Genomic DNA, 23,968 nt, shown 5'->3' with positions numbered 1-23,968 from the left:
AAAGATATTTAAATCATAATTTATTTCAGGTATTTCTCAGAATTAGCTGCATTTGCATTAGAAAATGTGAACTTTTTTTTTTTGGTAGAGCAGAAGTTTTTCCAATTTGGTTTTTGTTAAGCAAATACTCTGGGGGCTATAATTTGCCCAGATATACTGGAATAATTGAATCATTGTCCTACTAAAGTGGAGTAAAACAAAGATAAAAACAGCCTTGAAATGATTGAATATGGTTTTCTGATTTTGTTATGGAAAATTGAAAGAATAGTAAGCTATCAAACAAAAGTCTTCCTGCCTGCTGTGCCACACCACTAGAATATAGAGAACTATAGAGAACATTGATGAGTATAATCAAGGCAGTATTTTGTCTGTTAAATAAGGCTTTAATACACAAGTAGCCAATTAAAAAACCCACCGAAACAATGACCAGTAGACTTAATAACAGACATGTAAGTTATGTAGATTGATTATTTCATGTTATTCATGTTATTTCAACTCTGATAAAAATCTTCTTTATTTGGATAAAGAAGTTGATCTGATTTTGTGTTTTTTAGGTCTCTTTTCAAGAATCTGGAACCAAACCACTGACCTTCACATTCATACCATCCATCGGAAAACTTCCAATTCATTTTGAGGTTGTGGATATCTCTAAGTTCCTTGTGACAATTCCAGAGGAACCTGAGGATCTGAGCAACCAAAAAATTGTAAATAAGGTAGATTTTTGTTTGCATTACTTTTTTCACTTCTTAAAAAAAATAAATTATTCTGAGCATTGCTGAACCGAAACTCTTTCCCTTGAATGGTTTCTTGGCTTGTGCTTGGTTTAATTACCAAGATGTGGAATCATTGTGCAAGAGAAGGAGAATGTCTGCTCAATAGCTTGCTTTGTCTTTGTCAGACTCTGTGTTGTAAGGAAACTCTTGATCATCTCAATTCTCTCCTCAGTCAGTCATACAATCACAGATGAGGGGGATTCCTTCTAGATCTTCATGACAGCAAGAGTGGTGTGCAAGGAATGTTATCACATGGAAATTGACCAGGAGTTGTTCACTAGATCCTGGTTTCAGCAAATGCCAGTGCTGTGGCTTCCAGAAAGGTGCCAATTCCTTTCATAGCTGCATAGTAATGCATCAAAGTGGAAGTGAGCTTTTGATTTTTGAAAACTTGTCCCTGTGATTTCCTGCAACAGTGACTCCAGCAGCACAACATTACTGGCTCTCCTTCCTTTGGTCAACCCTTTGTTTATCATTTCTTTCCTGCCTCACAACACTTAATGCCCTTTTATTTTATTCCATGCTGCTTGAAAGCTACCACAATCCTCAGGTTAATATTAATGCTTATGGCAATTCTGCTTTTGTGTAACAGCTCCTTCCCTGGGACATTGCTGGGGCTGCAGTTCTGAGTGCTTTTCCATGTAATAAACTTTTCACAGGAGTTCACAGCTGTCTGACCTGAACATGTTCCAGCATTTCATTGTCCTATCTGTCGAAAAAGGGGTTAGGTCTGGGCAAAGGGTGGATGTAGACATACACTGGAATATAATCCCCAGGCAGTTTAACTCATTAGTTACATTCACAGGTGCTCAGTAATGGTTTTGTTATAAGCGATGCCAGGGGTAAAGCAGAATCAGATCTTCCTGTCATCCCTCCCCATGTGTTTCTATTTAGACAGAGGAAACTTTTCTGGTAATTGATGCAGTTGTGGGGCCTTCATAGCACAGATTAGTCCCCCTTCTAAAATGTCTAGAATTTGAACAATATTTCAACAACCAGCATCAAATAATCAAAATAACACTCTCAAACTCATAATGGTGATATCCTCTTTTGTGGTCCAAAATTTTTTCAGAGAACTGAACTCCAGGACTCATGGAGCTGTAAGTGAAGTGGAAATTTGTAATTACTATGTTCCTCAAGCAGCATTCAAATATGAGCCCCATCTGGAGGCTTCCTCTTGCAGTGCACAATGTTTCTAATAATTTACCTGATTCTTCTTCTGAGGAAAATATGATTTAGAATAATGGTTTCGATAATGAATGATTTAATGATATGTGTGTTGTATGTGCAGTTTGCACTATTCCTGCTTTCATCTGAAGCATGCTTGAGAAATGACATACTGGATGTGGAAATTGTAGAAAATACGAAGAACAATTGTGGTCTGTGCTGCGAAGCTGGAACATACAGCAAAGCTCTCTGACCTCTGAGTCTGTTTGCTCTCTTCAGAGAATGCCTTGTCTTAAGGGCCTTTGTTTCTTCATTAATATGTATAGGTTTTGTCCCAGATTTGTCTGTCAGACTCCTGTGAGGAGCATTGTGTGCTCCATGGATCCCACGGTCGGGATGCCTTCCCATTGTGTCTGGTGTAGTGTGGTCATTGTGTCTGGTGTAGTGTGGTCTGACAGCTCATTTGGCTTCACTGCACCCTCCTTCTGGGTTCCCGGCCTTGTCTCAGGCCCTTGTTGTGCTCAGAGCCCCCTGCTGCTCTGTGAGTTGCTGGGAAGGCAGCCCCCTCAGCATTGGCTGGGGGCTGGAAGCTGGGACTCCCTGGGGAAGTGGCTTCTGCTGTGTACTCATGCCTAAATCCTTCATTTGCCTATTGCATTTTTGGTAGTGCAGAGACAGTCACTACCTAAAGCCAAAATTGCTTCACATTTTGGGGAACACAAATAAAATGCAGTTAATTGGGATCTTTTTCCTTGTATCTTTTGCAGTCTGACACAGTCTCTGATGAGCTGGTCTTAAAGAGTGGGGCCAAACAGGACTGTGTGTCCACTGTCTGTACAGACAGCACCCGAACGGCTTTCCAGTCCCTGGGGTGTAATTCAAGCAAAGGAGAAATGCAGGAGAATGACCTTTTTAAGGCTGAGTTTATCCTGATTACGGACTCCGGTGATGAAGATGAAGTAGCTGCTGCCTCAAACAACGTTCATCAGCCTTCCAATGGCTACAGTCCCATCAGTGCTCAGCTGCTGACCACATCCCATGTTTCCCCTGGCACCGGGGCAGGGAAACCTCTTGGCGATGGGCACCTTCCAGGTGTTGCACTTTCCCACAGCACTACTGATCCACAGAAACATCAGGTAACAAGCTCTTTAGAGATAACCTTTGCTTTCTAAACCTTTTAGGATATAGAGCCAGTTTGTACAGCAGGTCAATTTCCTCTTTAATTAACATTTTCATTGGCCATTTCTGTAACATTTGAACCTTAAGGAGGTGGCCCAACCCTTGCTGCCTCTCCATATGATTCTGATGAGTGTGTGGAGCAGATGAGGCAGATATATTCTTTCCTTTAAGAGCAGCTTATCATGACAGCAAGTTAATCAGATGTTAGATTCCTTGCTAGTCTAAATTGGGTAAGGTCATTGAAATCAATGGAGCCTTGAGATAATTTGAATTATTAACATCAGACTTCCTGGACCTAGATTCTTTTTCTTCTCATCACCTCTTGCAGTCCTTTATGCAAGAGAAAGGGGCTGTAAAAATCATATTATTCTGATTGTTGGTTGGTACACCTGACTTTGCACAGGTGTAAAGAACTAATGACGATGACATTTCTATTTTATGTGGATCTTTATAGGTGCATTTATTGACTTATTAAATTCTTAATTCTCCCTGGAGCATTTCCAAAAAGAGTCTTTGAAATGCTTTCCTTATACAGAGTTTCTTTTACAAAATGCATTAATCCAAACCACTGCATGAAAAGTTAATGTCTCACATCTTGGGAAGAACACTGATATATATTGAAGGGTGTATATGCAATGGAAAATTTCACCTTTAGCAAAATAGCAACATCATTCTCACATGAAATAAATTCAGGTATTTCCTTATACCTTGACTGGGTCACCATCACTTGAAAATTCAATTCTTCATTGATAATTTAAAAACAAATGTTAAGCATGGCTATTTTGTTTCTGAAAAATAATAGGATTTCCTATCTTGTGTTGAAATACTTTTGCCACTCAATTTTTCATCAATTTCAGTGACAATTTTTGATTGAAGACATTGTGAATAAGAAATCCACTCTGGTTTGGGATTAACAGCAGTATGAAATGTTCATTTCTTCTGAGAAACTTCCAGTAAAGTTACTGAGAATTTTCCATGAGGAAGGTTAAAGTCATAGGTAAGCCTACATAGAGGAAGCAGCCTGTAAGAGAATACTTGTCCTGAGGAAATACAAATTTACTTTAGCAATGTTCAGGCTTACTTGGGTATTTAAAAAAAAAAACAACAACTTTTTACAGAAATTGCGTGAAATTTGGAATACTATACAGAAGAGTTCCTATACTGGGTCTTACTTAAGCTTCTGGTGACTTGTGAAGTAAGAGGAGTTTGGCTGGTGAGGTCACAGAAGATAAAGATTGCACAGAACAAGAAATTAAGCCCAACTTAGTGAACTATTCACCTGAACAGGAAGAAAGGCAGTATGTAATATGAGTAACATGGGTAATGTTATTATTCTTTACGCACAAGTTTTCAAGACGGTACTTCCTCAGTCTTCATTATCTCAGTATCTTTAGTCATCTTTATTGCTTCATAAAAAGATGTTTTTACTAAGCTGCCTTTTACTGTTGTTCTGGTTCTAAGGTGTTTCCTTAGGCATCATTCCTTCTGACTCGTTATCTTATGAAGGATCATTACTTCTTAAATGAAGGGAAAACTACAAAAAGATTAAGGAGATGCATGGTTTACCTGTTGGTACAAAAACCATTTCCTTTTTACAAAGAATTCCATGTATGGGCTACCTTTTCAGTTCTTGGATTATAAGGGCAGTATCATGCCCCTTTTAAGAGTTATTGCATATAACATTATGTTAACTTAAAAGCATAATTAGACAATGAGTTTCCTATCAGACGTGAAAAAAGTAAGGACCAGTGTTGGGGACCATTGTGTAGCAGAAGAGATCTCTCTAACTGACCTAGAAGGCTCATTCGGATTCATTCATTTCTTTGTTTAAACAGAAGGAAAAAAGGAAAGCATAAAAAAAAGAGAGGAAATTTCTGTTCTGTGAGACACAGAGGTCCCGACTGATGCTGGAAAATGCCATGCTGTATTCAAAGTCTGAAAAAAAATAATGTTATTCTAGTCACATTTGAAACTTTTTGGTAAGAGTTTAATGCTTATATATTGTGTTGGAGATTTTTTTGCCTTTTTTTTCTTTAATGTTAAAGAGAGTCTAACCATGCAAGGGAGAGTGAGACTGAGTCCTGCCTTTGGGAATTTACTCTTTGGGTTGAGTGGGATGTCTGCTTCCTTGGATGTCAGAGCATGAGCTCAACTTGGAGAAATTTTTTGACTTGCTGTGGGGGATCAGTAGGTGGAAGGATTTTTAGTTACTCAAAGTCACTTGGCATTCCTCTGTCCATTGAGTGCCATCTGGTTTGGCTTTTCCAGACAAGTAAGTCAGGAGACCCTTCAAACTCCTGCCATTGCTTTGACAATGCATCTTTCTTGTTGGGAGAAACTGGACTGTTCTAAATAGCATTTATATTAATTTGGTCTCAACTCACAGTCTGATTTACTGTGTTGTCTCCAGGGATTTTTTTCAAGTTTTTCACAGTTTCCAGTGTTTCCTTCTGACTTTCTGGTTCTCAGGTTGCAGTACTTGTAGGTAATTTATTTTGATTTTTTTCCTTTCTATAAGCAGTGGTTTGTGGATTGTACTGAGGTGGATTGTACTCAGTGGATTGTACTGAGATCAAGGCATGATTAAATAGGCCTAAGATCAGGTCTAAACTGAAGATGTGATTCACTCAGGCATGATTTCTGCCTTTTGGGCTCTCAGTTTGCACACTCTTTCCCTTTTCCTGTTTGACCAGCACATCTTTCAGGGTCTTGCTGGTATAGCTAAGCACATCTTTTGTGGCCTTCCAAAACAATGTGACCTCACCAGAATGACCATTTGCCTTATGTCCAGCTCAGTTCTGCCATTTCAAATGTGCTGAAGGTCTCCTGGGCAAGGCTCAATACTAGTATTATGTCCACTTTGATAATTCTGGAATGATTTACTACAAGGCATCAAGATATTTTTCAAGTGCCTTTATCCCTTTGTGCTAAATGTAACCTTGCCACCTATTTCAACTTCATACATTTTTGGGACTTGTATATCTCGAGATGCTCATGAAAAGAGAAAAAGGCTTGCAGTTGAATCACGGACCAAAAAAATCACAGATCTACTTTGGATACTCACTTCTTCTGCACTAATCCAATTCACCTACAGGAGGGTTTTAAACCAGTAGAGAAACTGAGCAGGAAAAAAATCCACTGACTGAAGGTAGTTATTATATCTCACCTGGCATTGTTGAGGCTGCAACTGTAAAGCCACATTCAGTTTGGTGGCCAGCAAACCTCAAATTCAAGAGAGATGCGAGGAAGGGAATAGAGACTAGCACAAAAGTGTAAATATGTCTGGGGCATGTATGAGCTGAGGCTGAAGGAGCTGGCTTTGTTGACTCCCACCAAGAGACAGCCAAGGAGGCATCTGGGAACTGCCCAGAACCACTTGCAGGGCAGTTACAGACAGGACAGAGCCAAACTCTTCCCTGCAGGGGCAGGTGAGGCGGCAATGGCCGCGTAGGATCCCATGGGGACATCAGAAGCAGCTTCCTCAGTGGGAGGTGGTGCAGCACTGGCACAGGCTGCCTGGGGGTGCTGGAGCTCCATGAGAGCTCTGGAGACTGAGGAGACAGGGCCACAGCTGACCTGAGTCACTGTTGCCAGTAAGAGCCCTGCTTTGAATAGGAGGCTGGACTAGATGACCTCTGGAAGTCAATTCCAACCCTTTGATTATGATTTCCTGATCCTGTAAATAAGAAGTTGATAACCTATAGATGTGATTATTGATACTGTGTTTCAATAGCAAAACCATTTCTGAAGACTTGATTTATGGCTCAATTAGCTCAGCACATAAATGTTCAGTGTCATTTAAACTGGAAGAATACTGAAAAATGTCTTTATCTTACTTGCAGGAGCATATTTTTCATCTATTACCATGAACATTTTTGTAGCTGCTTATAAATCTTATTAAGTTTTAATTAATTAGAAGTCAGTGCAAATCCTGTGCTTTTATGAGGTTTCATATTTGTTCCTCACTTTCTTTTAATCTGTTGTCTTTGTAAGGGAAATTTATCTATTCTATTTAGAAATATAGAGATATCATACCTCAGCTCCGTCTGGATAGTTGATTAACTTCCAGAATTCATTATTAAATTCAGGAGGCTGCTCCAAATTATCAGATTTATTACCACACTGCTTTTCAACTCATTAAATAATTTTATCTTTCATGACATATTAAATAATATTTTTTCATAATGATTAAATACTGGTAAATTTTTCTCAATTTCCAGTATTTTGGCTTCTTCTTAATTAGCAGCATTTTCAGCAAGAGTCCTAATTTCTCAGTCCAATAGAATATAGATACAATGATATAAACAACATTAATTTTTATATTCCAGTGTTTGCTCTGTATACATCCATTGAATTTCCACTTTGAAATGGGACCTTTCAACATATGTCTAAAACAAGGGGAATTTAGTGTTGTTGTAAAGGCATTTGGATGTTTTGTGTTTATTCCTATAAATCAAGGCATTGACCTGACTTTTCTGAAGTTACCTTATACTTAAAGTGTCTTTGGTTTAAAAGGCTTGCTATTTGTATGGTATCATTTAGCAGGAAGAGCTCACCGATTTTAAGTTATAAGGGCTAATAGGGTTTTGAAGTGTATGTTTAGCCTATATTTAGGCCTAGTTTTGCCCTTGAAAGCTTTTAAGCCTTACTCTTCTGTTGCAGCTTCTTCAAGCATGTGCTTTCACTTGAAAATTAGCTGGTTTGTTCTTAATTATTTTTGCAACATATCACTACTATATTACATAATAATCATCATAATCAGCATCAGCATTATTCCTCTCTGTTATGGGTACGACATATGTATTAAAAATATAATTCATAGGCTGAGCCACAGCCATGAGCATGTCATGTGTTGAAACTGAATGGTATAATTGTTCTTTATAGAGCTGCAAAATATTTTCAGGATAGCTAACAGTAGTTAAATAGGTGTTCTTATATTTTCACCAAGTTTGATGAAAGTAGAGTCAATTTCTCTGCTTTCAAATTGTTCAGTCAAATGTTAGGCGACGATTTGTATCCTTTTGATTTTACAGTTGACTTTAATCACTATTTCATACTGATATGTTTTATTCATATTGTGTATACCTCAGTTTTTAATTTCAGCATTATAATAACTTGGGAGATTTTGAGAGAATTTTTTTCTTTAGGAGCATGAAACTGTATAACAGGTTGATAATATACTTGTATGCTCTAATTAGTTTTGAAAAATCCTAATTAGAATAGAGACACTCATGAAAGAGCTCATTACTGTTTTATTATTGTATCAAAAGACTGTGGGGAAGGGGATAAGGACTCTTACATGCCTGCAAACTGTCAAATGCTCTGCTCTGTGAATGGCAGGAGAAGTGAAAAGCAGACTGGATGTCTGATTTAAGTAGTTCCAAGCAAATTTCTCATTCTGATATCACAGTGCTGCAGAAGGGGTTGTTTACTGGAAGAGAAAAAGAGCACTTGACTTGAATCATATTTTTAGAAAGGCTGCTTTCCACTGAACTGGCAAAATGAGATGGGACACTATTGCAATTCTCTTACCTTCCATTGTGTTTATATAATGTGGATGGCATCACATGATTGCAGACACTCATGGCACTACTGTCTTGGGTTTTACCTAAAATGAAAAATACTGTAGCCTTGAACCTTGTTAATATCAACAAAACTGAGGTGTCATAAAGCCAAAGTATCACATATCTTGTTTGCCTCAGTCACCTCCCCATGAGGACTTTATCCATCAGGCTCTATGTCCAAGCTTAAAACAGCCCTACACTTTTAACCCACACAGCAGTACTAATGGAAACCCTATATGCATGACCACAGGACTGAAATGTGGGGTGTTTAACAAGTTCCACAAGTTCCACTATTTTAACAATTCTGTTTTTCTTTTTCTTTTTTTTTTTTTTTTTTTTCTCTCCAGTTAATTTCTACTCTTTCCACCTCTGATCATCTTTCCTCTAAACCACCTGCTGTCCACTTAATTTCTCCAATTAATCAGAAAGTAGTGTGCGGTACCATGGCTAACATGAATCAAGTCTCTTCGCTGGAAGATTCCTGTAACAACTGGCGGTCAGCAACTCGGTTTTCTAAGCAAGACTCATCTCTCTACTTTCAGTCTGCTTCCCATAGTTCACCTCCCTCAATGTCTAAAATATTCTCTTCTGCATCAAAGAGTTGGTACTCCACTCCTCAATTGTCTGATAACCAACAAACACCAAGTCTCTATAACCCTGGATGTATTTGCAAAATGGGAGCCTTCACCACATCCTCTGTTCTGGCAAGGAGTCCAAGTCTTTCCTCCAGTCCTCCATGTTCAACTGAAATTCGAGGATCTTTAGCTCAGTCTGTATCCCCCAGTTCTTCCAAAAGTTTGAATGCTCTGTCTCCTCTCCCTGTAAATATAATAACACATTCATTATCTCCTAGCCCTAAACCTTTGTCTCCACCCTCTCTTTATGGGTCCTCTTCAACCATATGTAGTATAAATGAGCCTTGCACACAAACATTATCCAGAGGAAATTTAGCCAAGTCAGGAGTCAAATCCCCTCTGCCAACCAGACTGACTCTCTTAACTGCTATTTTGAGATCAAGCTCCTCTCAGCGGAGACCACTTTCTCCTGCTTCTTGTCCCACATTTTCCCCTAGCTCCCTTAGTTCCTCAACACTTGCAATAGATCAAAAGTTTAAAACAACTCCTCCAACCCCCAAGAAATCTGTTTCAAGCCCTCCTATAAGGCCAGATTCTCCCAGAAAAGAGGATTATTGTCTTTCAGGATGGGCTCAGAATCTGCCTTTACCTTCTACGCCTCATCCCACCCTTCGAGCGAGGTCTGTTTCTCCTAAAAAGCACCCTCCTGTTCAATCACTTTCTCCAGATTGCCGAAATTCTTTGTTATCCCCTGTCTCTTCCCACAGAAAATCAGTTGCCTCTCCAGATTTGCAGTCTTCACTGCCTCCTCCTTGTGCCCCAGCTCCCTCTTCCTTTGCATATCCCACCTCTCTTTCTCCAGAAGGGCTGGGGTATTCTGCCTCCAGGTCCCGGGCACCTCAGAAGTCGCAGAGAGTACACACTTACTCGCCCATCTTTACTTGCCGGTCATATCCTTTGCTTTCTTCTACCAGTCTTAGTGGTGCATTGTCTCCCACCACAGAAAAACACTCATCTCCTACCCCAAGTCTTTTGCACTCACCTTCTAGATCTAAATTGGATACACCCCAAACATCTGTTCAGGAGATCAGTACCTCCTCTCCTACCCCTTCTACCATCTCAAAGCAGTGGTCTCTCCCACGGCCTCACTCTACCCCACTGGTTCCACGAACTGGTAATATTAATTTCCATCCACTACAATTTAATTCTTCATTGGTGCAAGAAAATTTTAGGTCTAAGTCCTCCTCTCTGAGGCCTGAGCATTTTACCACCTCATCAGTGTTAAAGTGCAGATCTCCCATCTCAGACAAGTCACCAGGCACACTGCCATCAAGACCCAGAGAGCTGACTTCACCACAGTCTTTTTCCCTGCCTCCTGACCATGAAAACATCAAACCCAAGGTACTCTTGGTGCATGCTTACTTTATAATAGTTCTTTGTCCCTGTAGGGAAAAAATCACATCCATGTTGCAGCATACTAGTAAAATAAATGGGATGTGGAAAAAAATGTGGAAAAGGAACAGGTTTTGTATCAACAGTGATGATAATGAAAATGAAATCCTACCTTTCAAATTGCGAGCACTGTGTTCTGTATTATGGAGAAGATGTTTTAGGAATCCTTTAGCGTAGAAAAGAAGATACTTTATTCTTGAATAATATAATTTACTACTAAAGATGGATTTGTGTCCAGTGGCTCTGATGTACATTTGGTTCATGTATATGTGAAGCTTGCCTGTATCAAAAATGGACCATGAAGCATATTCTATTCACCCCATTCTAAAGTAAACCCATATATGTTCCCAGGGAAAGTAATAGAGGTGTGGTGATCTTAGGTGCAGGGCTGAGCAAGAAGCAGTTTAATCTAATTGATATGAATTAGCTGTTCCACTGATAAGTTATTCCCAAGCATCCCATCCCACCTGTCCTTCTCACTTCCAAAGAGGCTTTCCCCACCCTGAGGCTAGCCCAGAGGTGATAATGAGCTCAGCCTCAGCAGAGATGTTGTGGCCAATGGCCAGCAGGGGAAGATGAGGACAGTCTCCTGCTTCTTCCCTTTCTTTTGTACTCTTCTGAGCTTGTTGTGCTAGACAGAGGATGAGGGGGAAAGAAAAGCCAAGCTTCCTACAGCCCAAACTACTGCAAATAGTGAGACTGTGAGACAAAAGTCTCACACCTGGCAGATCAGCCATGCTCCTGCTGTTTGTCATCCCCCCAAAAGCCAGAGAGACATCGCAGAGTGAGAATAAGCAATGATAACAATTGCTGCAGGAGGGCTTGGGAACCAGTCACACTGCAGATTTAAAGGTGTAACTCAGAGAAGGGAAGGATATCCAAAAACATGCAGCAGGTAGGTGAAAACAAGAAGAACTGCTATGCAAAAAGGAGGAGCTAGTTGCAGAAAGCACCAGAAGTGCAGGAGGCTTTCCAACCTCTTTTATCTTTGCACTCTGTGCTTCTCTTGTGCTGTGTTTCCTTCCTCTAACTCATATCTGAGCTCTGTCCATTACACAGTCCATCATAGTTTATTGATTTATTTGCTCACAGCACAAAATTACAACCTGGTCTGCTGGATCAAGTTGTGTCACTTTTGCTCCTAGCAGCTTGGCCATGGCAGGGTGGCTTAAAAATGTTAATTGGAAATGAGAGGTTACAATCAGCCCAAAGTAGCAATTGTCATGAATGGTTCTTTAAAAATCCAAACAAGTCAAGGGGAAGCATTGTGTCTAGCAGAGCTGTATAGTGTCGTTACACACTGTCAGTATTAGTTAATGAATGAAACAAAAAGAGAGCTGAAATTGTAGAAATTCCAAGAAAATGTTGATGTAATGCATGACCAAGCCTGCAGATTGCAAAACAGTTGCAATTCCTGCTAGCTGGTGCATTGAGCACTGTGAGGTTGTCTCTGGCAGTAAGGAAATTCTCTGCCTGTGGCAGAGCTATTGCCTGGGTTTATATCTGCAGAGGTTATTATAGTCTTGTCTTTCCTACTGTCCATTTTCCTATTAATTCTGCTTTATCATGCAATATGGTGGCACTTTTGAAACTGCCCACCATCCGATGGAGACTGGGAGAGTGTCCACAGTATAACAGACTTAAACCATTAGTCCAGTCTAATTTTTAACCATGTAGACAAAGCTGACTCAGCTGGAGATGTGGAAGACCTAAAGTATCTACATCTAGTGCAGATGGGTGTTCAGTGCAGGAAAGGTTTCTCATGGCTTTAAAATGTGAGTCTGAGACATCATCTACTGTTAATAATACTGTCCATTTGACCCCCCTCCTGCTCTCACTTATTTCCATCCCTAGATTATGGTATAGCTCAATGAACTTTGCTGATGTGTTAATGGTAGCAGGCTATTCTGTGGCACTCCAGCCTCAAATTTCAATATATTTCCAGAGGAAAAAAAGAAAATATTTGAGGAGACAACTTCAATATCCCAAGCAGAATTTAGGCCTATTTAGTACTAATCAGCCTTTATAACTAGACAAAAGAGCAGAGTGCTTCGTCTGACGACCATTGACGCATGACAGAATGTTTTCATGTATGAATGTGCTAAGTGAACGTTGAGGGGAAAAAGACAGCATCTAGAAGTGCTTGCCTTTGGTGTGTATAATTTGGCATGTGTAATTTTTCAACCTTAATGTTGCTTCAACAGTCATTGCAGCAGCATTAAGACACGCATTAAACCAACATCTATTAAACCAAAATTCAGAAATGCACCAATTAATGCAAATTAAAGGATAACCTATTAATTTGTTTAACTGTTTGTATATGTATATATAAGCATGTACTTTCCCTTTGTACTTGTTTTGGTTTGTACTTGTTAATGATTTAAAAATGGGAATGTTTTGCAAAGTTAATACAAACATAAATCCACAGATCAGTGTGAAGTGTTGACTTTGGGTGACCACAGGAAATAAAAGCCCTCTCCCTAGATTTTGTACATACTTTAATAGTGTTCTCATGGACCTAATATAGCAAAATGGACACTGAGACAGAGTAGGGACAGAAAAATTCTGCAGGAACAGTTGTTAGAATAGCAACTTCTAGCTTTCTGGTTTGAAAAAACTTCGTAGTGGTTTCATTGGGTATCATTCTTCCATATTATTTGATTTTTCCTATTTGAATGTAGCTCAGGAATGCATATAGATCTATTTAAAACAGTTGGGGAACAAAATGACTTTAGCAACATGGAGCTCAGCACAGTTGCAAAACCTACCATATAGCAGGAAAAATTATTCATGAGGAGCTCTATGCTACAATGCTTGGTCACTGATTTTAAGCCTTTATAGCACATGTCTAGCACATTTTTCAGTGCCCCATGGGTGTCTTAGGTGTTCATTTGAACAAAAAAACTAGGATATATTCCCCCAAATTCCCCAGACTGACATTTTCCCAAGCTCTGAAGTTGGAATTGGTTTCCTATTGGCTTTTTGCTGTGGTGCAGACCAGCAGACTTAACTGTCCTTGGCTGCTTAAAATTACTGCTATATTCCTATGAAGCAGATTATTAACTGTATTTAGGCATTGAAAAAATATTTTTAAAAAACATGAAATAATGTGTAAAGAAACATATTCATATAGATGAGAAACTGAATTAAAGACTTTCCACTCATCTCAGACCTACAAAAATAGCACATTGCTCACAGGTTTTATTTTCACAGTATTTGGAAGTGATGAAGCACATGAAAGCAGATAGAAACTTTTATATTTTAACAGTCTGTTATGTCTTTGTTTAGTTCATATAATAGTACAACTAACTTCAAAGTGATTACAGTTCTCTTTTCAAATGGGATGCACTTTTAATCATATGTAAAAGCCTTTGCACTATGGAAGACATTGTATTTCACATGTTCAATTATACAATTTTAGTTGGATATCAATTATAATCAAACAAGGATACATTTTGTGAATATGCCTATTTTAATATTTGGAATTTAGTCTTCCATCTCAGTGATCGGTATTTTATTTTTAGTTTAAAATAACTAAACATCAAGTTTAGTTATGCATAACTGAACTTATGCATATAGTTTTTGTATATACAAAAATATATCTATCGAGCTATGCAGTGTTGCTGTCTGAATGTTCAAAGGGCAGGATTCAACTCACATGACTTTTGACATTTGAAAGTCACAATTCCAAGCACAACTGAGGTGATTCTATTACAGCTAGTGGAGAGAATATGGTGCATTGGGAAGATGATTTAATTTACCTTTCTATTTGCTTACTTTGAGATGAAATTAATTCTGTAGAAAAGCCTTTAAAGCCCACCCACCAAAAAACAGAAAAAAAGTTCAGTTCCAGCATTTGCATTCATCTGCTTTGTGTAGCTGTTCGTTCAGTATGATTACTGTGATTACTGGCTTCTTGAATGACTCATTCTCTAGTTTCCAACTAAGAATGATTGAAGTCAAAAGCAAACAATATTATGCATAGAAAGAATTAAAAGGTTGTGCCCTACACTATTTCAAGACAGGTGTGTGGATGAATTTCTTATCTGTGTTAAAAGTTTGTCCCCTCTGCTGTCATTGAGACCTTTAGTAGATATAAAGAAAATAAAAAGTAAACAATGACCCAAAGTACTGTTTCAGACTGTTATCTCATAATCACCAGTATTTTCTGTTGTAGGTAATGGTACATTAAAAAACCTGACCTGATTAACAAATAACTTTATTTCTGGCTGACTGTCACAGAAATAATCAATCACTAACTAAAAAGTCTATAGTTTTTTGTCAGATTGTTGTCTAAAAGGGAACAATGTAGCAAATATCTATTAATAATATTAATAATAATAATTCTAGCAGTCACGTGATTAAGAATCCTACCTCTTGAACTCCTATAAGTATAGAAGAATCTCATCAATCTTTTAAAAATTACTGAATTCAGCCTCTATATTTGCAAAGAAAATATAAAAATATGGTTTGTACAGATTTAAAAATAACTGGGTGAACTAATATAGTCTAAAATATAAATTATTTGAAAATAATAATTTTTAAGATTGATCCTAGAGCTTTCATACCTGAATTGATACATTTTGTATGGTTTGGATTGCCAGTTCTGTTAGCTTTGTTAGAGTGTGAAAATTCCTATCCTTATTTTGTTTTGGTGGTAGAGTTACTTATTCATGAGATGAAAAGCTGCATGAAGATTTAAATGATCTATCCACTCAAACCAGCAATTCAGCATTTAAGGATCATAATCAGTCTCATGAGAGCCAATCACAGAAATCCCTCTGATTTCATGGTTCAGAATCAGACCACTCAGCAGCAGCTGTTGATGTGGATGTACTGGCAGAAGTAGCTGTGCGTTTTCATATCAAATCACAAGAAAACTTGAAAAAAACTTACAGCCCCTCCTGATACTCATTTAAGGGTGGTAGTCAGCATAAAGTGGTTAAACTTTGGAAGCTATAAGGTAGAGGGAATTTGCTTTGTCCTACTTCATTCCTAAGAACAAAACATGTACATTACCATAAAACTTTAACAGAAACACTAGATTTTTTTAAGAAATAGTTTTTCTAGGAAATACGTAAGCATTGTTTTGTTCCAACATGTCTGCAAGGTGATTGTAATTGTCTTTCATGTCTTTCATACCTTTCCCCTCTCTTCCCTCTCTCTATTCTACCCTGTTTTACTTCTCTTCCTGCTTTCTGGTTTACCCTTTTAGCAGTACAAGATCAAGACAAGCTACAAGGCATTTGCAGCAATCCCTACAAACACATTGCTTATGGAACAGAAGGTTAGTGTTTGCTCAAAGACACGAGCATTGTGTTGTATATTTGGGGACCATTCAACTTCGTGTAGAAATTCTGACACTTCTGCAGATTGTTAATTCTGGGAGCTAACTATTCAGGGTTATAATTCCAGACATTTTGCAGGGTCAACGACTTTTACTGAAGATCAAAGACTTCACTAATCTGAATTTCTGAAAATCAATTTACTATAATAACGGGAAAAAATCCCAGTGTCCTAAAGGAATTGCCTTTTATAGCAACATCTCAAAATCTGTTTTGTTACTGGAAAGTATCTGAAGCGCTGCTTTTCTGGGACATGACAATCAGTAGATTGGTTAATGATTATTGGGCAGCTGTGCTTATACCCCTAAATTTAATGTCCCAAAATATGCAATTTTGACCAGCTGTCTTGTTAAACTGTGAGAAACATCCTGGCCTTTGTTCTAACCTCTGTTGACTTCCATTCTTCCTGAACACTGTAAGAGATAGCTAGTGGGGCATTCCTAGTATGCAGTTTGTGGTAACAATCATTTTCTGTAGGACAGGCAGAGAGACTCAAACAAAGACTTCAATGCATTGATTTAGTATCAAAGTCACAGTCAACAAAGGCTGGGCTGTATAGTCTTATTTAGCCAATTCTACTTGAAAAGTCAATTGAAAATTTAAGCTTTACATGAAGGGTTCAAGATACCCATGGATATTTATTTAAAAAATATTTTTCCCAAATTATTTTTGCTCAAGTTTAACAAAAAATTTCTCTGATGATCTATGACCTAAGTGTCTTGCATGTTTAAAGACATGCTTAATCATGCTAACATCCAGTTTGTAGCTTTATCAGAAAAAGCTTTCTATTCAAGACCTAGTTGAAGAACTTAGCCTCTGATTAATTTTTTTAAGCATTCCTGATCACATATCTGAATATATATTCACATATATAGCTCAGTTGATTTCACTAATTGTTTAAAAAGCCTCAAGTTATTGGTTAGGGTGAACTTAATTGTGTACAAAATTTGAAGATGATTTTTTTTCCCTTGAAATATTACTGATTATGATCTAGTAATTATCAGTTAAGTGCTATAAATAAGATTCTTGTTCAGAAAAAAAGAGACATTTATTTCTTTTCCAATGTTCTTTTAATCTTGAATGATTTTTTAAATCCTTTGCATAAAACCTGATCCTTCCCTTACTTAAATCTTGACTGCACTAATCAAGGTTGTGTTTGCTTTAGTTTGCAATGTGGTGCAATAGAAACGGCTCTGTAAAGGAAAATAGCTGATACAGGAGATTCTACACCCCTACAGAATGTATTTTGGGAGGGTTTTGTTTGAGCAGAAAGCCTGTTAGCGGGTGGAAGAATTTGGTGGACTCCTGAAGTACCACTTCATTGTTGACTTCACCTGAAAGGCACTGTTTGTGCACTCTGAGACTGCAGCACTCTGCAACCCAAGCCAGGTAGGTGACTCTGAGCAGGGTACTCACTCTAAGATCACACTCTGATGTGAACTAGTGGGTTTATGACAGCTGTCTGACTGCATTTTTTTGTAAGAAAATGAATTTGTTTTGATGGTCTTGCTGGTTCTCTCTGAGGCATTGACTCACAACCTGCATGTTACTTATCCCCAATAAATAAAACTGATTTGTGCAATCTAAGGCCAGCATTTGTAGAAAAAGTAACTACTCAAAAGAATCTGCATTTAGATATTCTTGGTTATCCATTGATTTATGAAAAATCTCAGCCTTGGTATATCCTTCAGTAGTGAAAGCAGTCATGTAGTACTAACAAGAAATCAATTCTCTGCTATAGGATTTGCCTTCAGGAGAGACTCTTGTCTAAGTAACTTTCTAAGTGTATGTTTCAGCATTGCCTGAGTACAGGCTTTCTCCCATCTTGGGAATTATGGATAACAATCTCCTATTGATCTGCAGCAGCAGCTAATTGTAGTGCTCCTCAACTATTCCCATTGTGTTAGCTGATGAGTTTAGAATATCACTCCTATGAGAAAGCATGAAGTAGTCACATGGCACACTCAGGCTCCGTTTTACCAAGCCTTAATATCCAAGTGTTCTCCTCAAAAGTGTTGGGTGGGGAACTCATGATACATTCTAGCTCAACGGCAGTAATTATGTTGTTCCTATTTTATGCAAAGCATTTTAAACACAGCATTAAAAAGAGTGAGATTTAGGACAAAAAATTATAACTGTATAAGTGATGTTTTATTAACATTAAAATAATTATTATATGATTAGAGATACAACATAATTTTAGATACATTTTTTAGCCTAAGGTGCTAAAAAAGTGTTTTGTTCTGCGATTAAATTAGAAATGCACATTGTCAGAAGCCAACTTAGTCCTGCTGTGTTAGTTATATTACTTTATTTAAGTGGTCATGAGAAATAAAATTAGTCAGAGTTGTGTTGTGGGCGATCTTGGTAACAAGTCATCTGAAGTATTATTTAGGTCCCATAACAAAACTCTGCCACTAATGTGGTATGTAAGGTGCCATGATCTCTCTGCCTCTGAATTTTCTCTTGGCATCTAACTTGCTTTTTCAAGTTTTCTTTTATGTTTGTGTAGATGCTTTAATTTAAACTGGCATTTTCCAACTTCTGCTTATGAAACCATTAGGCTGTCGTCACCTTAATGTTTCTTTTAAAACATGTTCTTTTTATCCTCTTACTCAAACCCATTAGTAGAGAAGAAAAGGCTGATTGGTTATATGTGTGTATACTTTGAGAAACCCAGAAGTGGCCTAACCTCATGAAATCTCCTCAGTGACAAACTTCCCAGCTGTTTGAGTTTGCATGAACCTGATGTTTCTCACATCACCTGTTCTCTGCTCACAAAACACACTATCCAGGATATCTCTAGGAAGGTTGGGCTGTAACTACCTTCACAGCTAGAGGAACAAAACTTGTTTTAAAGGGACTTACCCTCAGCATGGTCAGGCTCTGTCAGGGGGCAGCAAGAGGAGGTTGCTCTGTAGAGAGCTGAGATGGCAGCGAGGATGGCAGGACAATGTCCTCGCCAGCAAGCACACAGCTCCACAGTGCCTGAGCAAGGATGGCAGAAATGCTGGTAATGAGTTGATGATAACCAGAGTCAGTCAGCAGCGCCATCACAGCCACACAAATCCACAGCTTTGAGGCAGGTCCACAGGCTGTGATACTGAACTCTTCAGCTCAGCAGATGATAGGATCCACTGGCCAGAAGAGGGAGCTGAACAAGTTCAATATAGGCTTAAGGCAAAAATTTGACAGAGTTAATTAACCATTAGACAAAATTGCTGGAGACTGAAATAGGCTTTTTATCACAAAAATTGAAATATCAAGACACGAAAATTCTCTGGCTCCTCATATTCCAAATAGACCTGTGGTTTAAAGACATCATACTAAGGTGAGCACTGTCATTTTTTCTGGCCTTATTAACACTGAAACAGTGAGTCACTTCTGTAGACACTCACTCTTGTGTAGGTTCTACAATTACATGGATATGGTCACAGTCTAATTCAAAACTCCCTTTCTGAACTGGGTATTATTTAAAAAGTAATGTGTCTGTTATTTAGAGGTTGTATTTATCAAATATTTACTACAATGTCTTTCAGTCAAAATGGATAGATGAAGAGTTTAGTTCCAGGAGTACAGAAAATTTTGTAATTTTAAATATGTTATGTTAAGAAAGGCAGTAATTTGTGCAGCCATAGAGTGATAAAGGACTGTGTTCATCTGTAATAATAAGCAAATGTGCCAGTGTAGGGGCAGCCTATGAACTCCTTTCTTTCAAGGAGCTTGAAAATTGTCTCTTAAAACAAATACAATTTCATCTTCAGGATTATTTGAGATGTAATCCAAAAATTGTAGACTTTGGATTTACAAACCAAAAAAGGATTCTCTTAACAATTTAGTGGGTTTTGGTCTACAGCAAGGTCTATGCAGGGGAATATGGGTTTGCTGTGTTTATCCAGCTACATATCCCCTCTATGTACTGATTGGGGTGAATTTCCCATGTCTGAGCATCACTTTAGTGGAAAAGAAACATGGACATATAGACTTGATGCTGCTAATATTCTGCCCAGACTTCGCTCAACCTGAACTGGGGGTGAAGTGTGGCACACATGTTACAACCCAGGATGATGGAATGTGTCAGGAAACAAACCTGCTTCACAGCTGAGGGTGATCCCACACTTACCAAGTCTTCTGAAAAACACTAGGTATGACTGGCTATGGATGGAAGAGGTGCAAATGTTGTCTCATCTGGATTGCATTTATCAACTACTTACAAGCAGACAACAATTTAAATTCTAACTAAATGTAGAAAAAGTAAAACAGTCTTTTCGTGTTTTGCTACACTTGGAAAACTCCAAGGACCTGGTAATTGTATTCCGTTGCCTACAAAAACAGACTGTAGGCAGTGGAGCACATTTTCCTTGTGGAAGGAAAAAATAGAAAAAAGTATTTTTCTCTGCATGCAGAAGGAAAAAGAGTGTATGTTGCGTTTTAGGTTTAGTTGTGTTTTTTTGTTGTTGTTGTATTGTTTTTTAATGAAAAGGAAGAAATGTAACTGAGGAAATATGACAGCATTCAGCTACATTAAATTCTTGCCTTTAGGAAAATCTTAGTTATTGTATTATCAAAAATCCATTGCTATAGGAACTGATCATGGCAAATGCAGATACAGGTTGCTCCTTGAAATCATACAATAGGAACCTGGAAGCCAATTTTTCTCACTCTCAGTTAGATGATTGATCTAACTGCTGGACAATTGGTTATTATCAGGCCTGTCAGAACTTTCTGGACCTGGAAAGCATTTCAGACAAGACTTTGATGAGAATATTTTGATAAAAATAGATTTTAATTTTTCCCCAAATATATCTGGTGTGCTCTTACTAGGTGAATTTTTTGCATCCAGATTATGTGTTCACATCAAAGTGTTTCTCAAGGCTAGAGACAAACACTGCATGGTAAGAAAGAAAGGCAATAATTTGTGCAGTTGTAGGACTAAATAAGAGACCTAGTTTGTCTGTAATAATAATCAAGTGTGTCAATGTAGGAGCAGCCTATGAGCTCATTTTTCACAGGCCTTGCAGTTTTCAATATTAATTATTTTATAGGACAGAAAATAGTCTGTATAATTTCAGTAAAATTTTCAGTATAATCCCCCAGAATCTTCAAAAAAGAAGATAAAGGAATCAATGATATGTGAAGTTCCATTATACAGTGGGATTTTTTTGCATGTGCTGAGGGTTTAGGAAAAGATAATGATGGGAAAATTATGCTCAGTCCAGAGTTTTCACAATACAGTAAGAAAGCTATGCCAGATCTAGGCCACAAAATTATTTTTTTCTCTTTCTATTGATATAGTCCATTTGTGGATGAGATGGTGTTCTATATTTCCTTTATATTCCCTGGACCTTTCGGTCTTCTATTGAAATACTGGAGATTGTGTTTGGGTGATTTACTGGTATCCTTTCAGCTCTGATAGAGTTTTAGCAATCAAAAAGGAAGAAAGAGGAGGGAAGGGTTGTAGTCATCAGTGATATCAATGGCACAAATGCATCACATCCCCAAAATTGCCCTTTTCAAGGAAAAAAAATAGTGGTTCAGCAACTGGTTGTTTCATTTAAATTGCTTTACATTTTCATTATCTAAATTATAATCTTTTATATTGTAGTGCAACTGTTGTTTTTTATATAATCAAAAATGTGAATGTCTGAATAAGAATGTTCCACTTCTGATATTGTTAGACCATCAGCCTAGGAAGTGAATCTTGAATACTGTTGATAGTGCTAATCAGCCGTATGTGGATAAAAATTAATCATAACATTTTTGCATGATAACACCGGTAATTTAAAAAAAATAGTAGTTTTACATATTTATCTCAAATTTCCTGTGTGGAGATGTGAAAATAAAAAGAAGGCATGCTGGAAAAAAGGTTGGGATGTGTTTTGAAAAGCTAACAACAGATTAAACCGAATAATTTACCTTTGTAGAGGTAATAGGGATAGTTATAGAAAGTGTAGTTTCTTGTTTCTACTCTTTCTTTGGAAAATTCAGCTGTTGAAATAAGAAAAAGTGAAAAAAAGGAAAAAGAAAGAAAGAAAGAAAAAGAATTTAAGAGGTGTAAGAGTGAATGAAATTAAATTGATTGGTTTGAAGATTAAAATTTTCTTTTCCCAAAGGTACAGAAAGAGAGAACACTGCAGCTTTTAATAGCGTGGCTTGTGCATGATGGTTGTATCTCAGAGGGACTGTGGAGAAACCTTGGTGCTGTGCTCACCTGAATTCCTTAGTCACTGAAGGCTCCGAAATGGAAAGATATTTGGGAACTCAGTTTCTGAAACTGATAGATTCTTAGATTAGCCAGTCTTGATTCTGAACAGAGACTTCTGGATATAGCTGTAATTCCTCTGGAAAGATTCCCCCAAATTTTCAGGGTAGTTGTTTCTTACTCTTGATTTTGTTCATCCACTATTCTAGTGAAGTGAATATGAAACAGAAACATGTAGGTTTTTTTCTTAATAATCCATTTATTATATTTATTATCTTGGTGGTTTCTTGGGGATTTTGGGAAGCTTAGAAATTTCTCCATTCCAAACCCATGGTTGATTAAAAGTGTTCTTTTTTCCTAACTCACATTCAAACTCATCATCCCTCTGTATGAGGCTGCTTTGTCAATTCTGATGTAAATAGGTACTGAAATTACTCTTTTACTTAATTTTATTGCTTATTAAACCAGAGGCACTGAATTTGAGTGCAGTGCTGAACTCTCTTTGGCTGAGCCCTCCTCTTCAACAGAACTGTCTGTCTTTTTGAAATTCTAGCTGGGTGACTATGATGAGACTTTAGAGATGAGAATGACTGTTTATCTTTTCATGTCCTGTCTCAGGATAAGATTAAGTTAATTTCTGTATATCAAAGTGAATCACTTTTATGTTTTGAACTACAACTACTCTAAGGCCAACACATTTGTCAAGAGATAGAAAGGAAGGAAGAAATGTTCAAAAAGCAACTACTTTTAATTTTAGTAGAAGACATGGTGTTCCATAAATGTGCTTTTGTGTAGATCATTTGTGGGTGGTATTATAATAATACTAAAAGTAAACTGTCATTAACTTTTCACTTACACAGACATATGCTGCCAGTAGCTGGACAAGGAAAGAAATCAAATGTACTCAACAAAGTAAACTCAGAAATAAGTATGCTTCTTTTCGTTTTTATTTTTTAAAGATTCTGACATTTCCATCACAGGTCCACATATGTCTCCTGCATTTGGCAGCCCTCATACCCACTTCAGTGGGACCAGTTCATTAATGCAGAATCCCACATGCATGAAAATGGGCTTTACTGGATTGCTCTTTTTTTCCTCTTATACTTAAAAAAATTCCAAAATTAACAAAATGAAACCTTACAAAAACATAATGTGTTAAACAAAAAAACTCCACAAACCTTGCAGTTCCCTTCCCTGTAGATCAGCTTCAGCAGACACATCAGCAGGCTTCCAGAGTAATTTTTGGTCTCAGCACGGTGTCTATTTGAAAATCACTTCAAAGCAGAAGCGGGTGATGGCAGGAAGAATGTGCTTCACAGATGCTGGATGAAGATGAAAAGGGAACTGAGCAGTGGATTTTGGCTTTTGAGGGTGTTTTGTGACCCTTATAAAGTGAAGAGTTCGGCAAACTGATTTCCACTATTCTCAAACCTGCTTCAAGTACTGGTGTAGGAAAGTGGTGGTATAGCCAAACACAAGAAGCTTGTGTTTTGTTTTGGAGAGATTGCATACTGATTAGTGTGAATAAATACCTGTATTTGTTCTATACAAATAGAGTATAGAACATAATTTGCTGCTTCATACATTTCTGATTTCAAGCTGAAACCCAAGCATGGAAAACACTATTTTTGTTGAAAGGTGAAATCATTATCCTCTTTAAATAGGAGACACTTTTTACAGAAAATATCTACTGACGGAAAAGAAAGGGCCT

At 37.7% G+C, this 23,968-nt stretch overlaps 1 protein-coding gene across 6 annotated transcripts in view; it reads left to right on the top strand.

Annotated features, from left to right (window-relative positions):
- MLIP (muscular LMNA interacting protein) overlaps positions 1-23,968 on the top strand; it is a 105,796-nt gene that overhangs the window by 44,978 nt on the left and 36,850 nt on the right. For 5 of the 6 annotated variants that reach the window (XM_083856636.1, XM_083856639.1, XM_083856635.1 and 2 more), the window contains exons 2-5: positions 555-713; positions 2,708-3,076; positions 9,031-10,659; positions 15,926-15,997. In XM_083856636.1, the coding sequence (XP_083712762.1) occupies positions 555-713; positions 2,708-3,076; positions 9,031-10,659; positions 15,926-15,997 (2,229 nt within the window). The remainder of the gene's footprint in view (positions 1-554; positions 714-2,707; positions 3,077-9,030; positions 10,660-15,925; positions 15,998-23,968) is intronic. The other variant, XM_083856640.1, reaches the window with a different exon arrangement.

The sequence above is a fragment of the Zosterops lateralis genome (genome assembly GCF_965231275.1).
Source record: "Zosterops lateralis genome assembly, chromosome: 3".
Classification (NCBI taxonomy): Eukaryota; Metazoa; Chordata; class Aves; order Passeriformes; family Zosteropidae; genus Zosterops; species Zosterops lateralis.
Note: the sequence above shows the minus strand (reverse complement) of the source record. Positions and strands in the feature narration are given on the sequence as shown.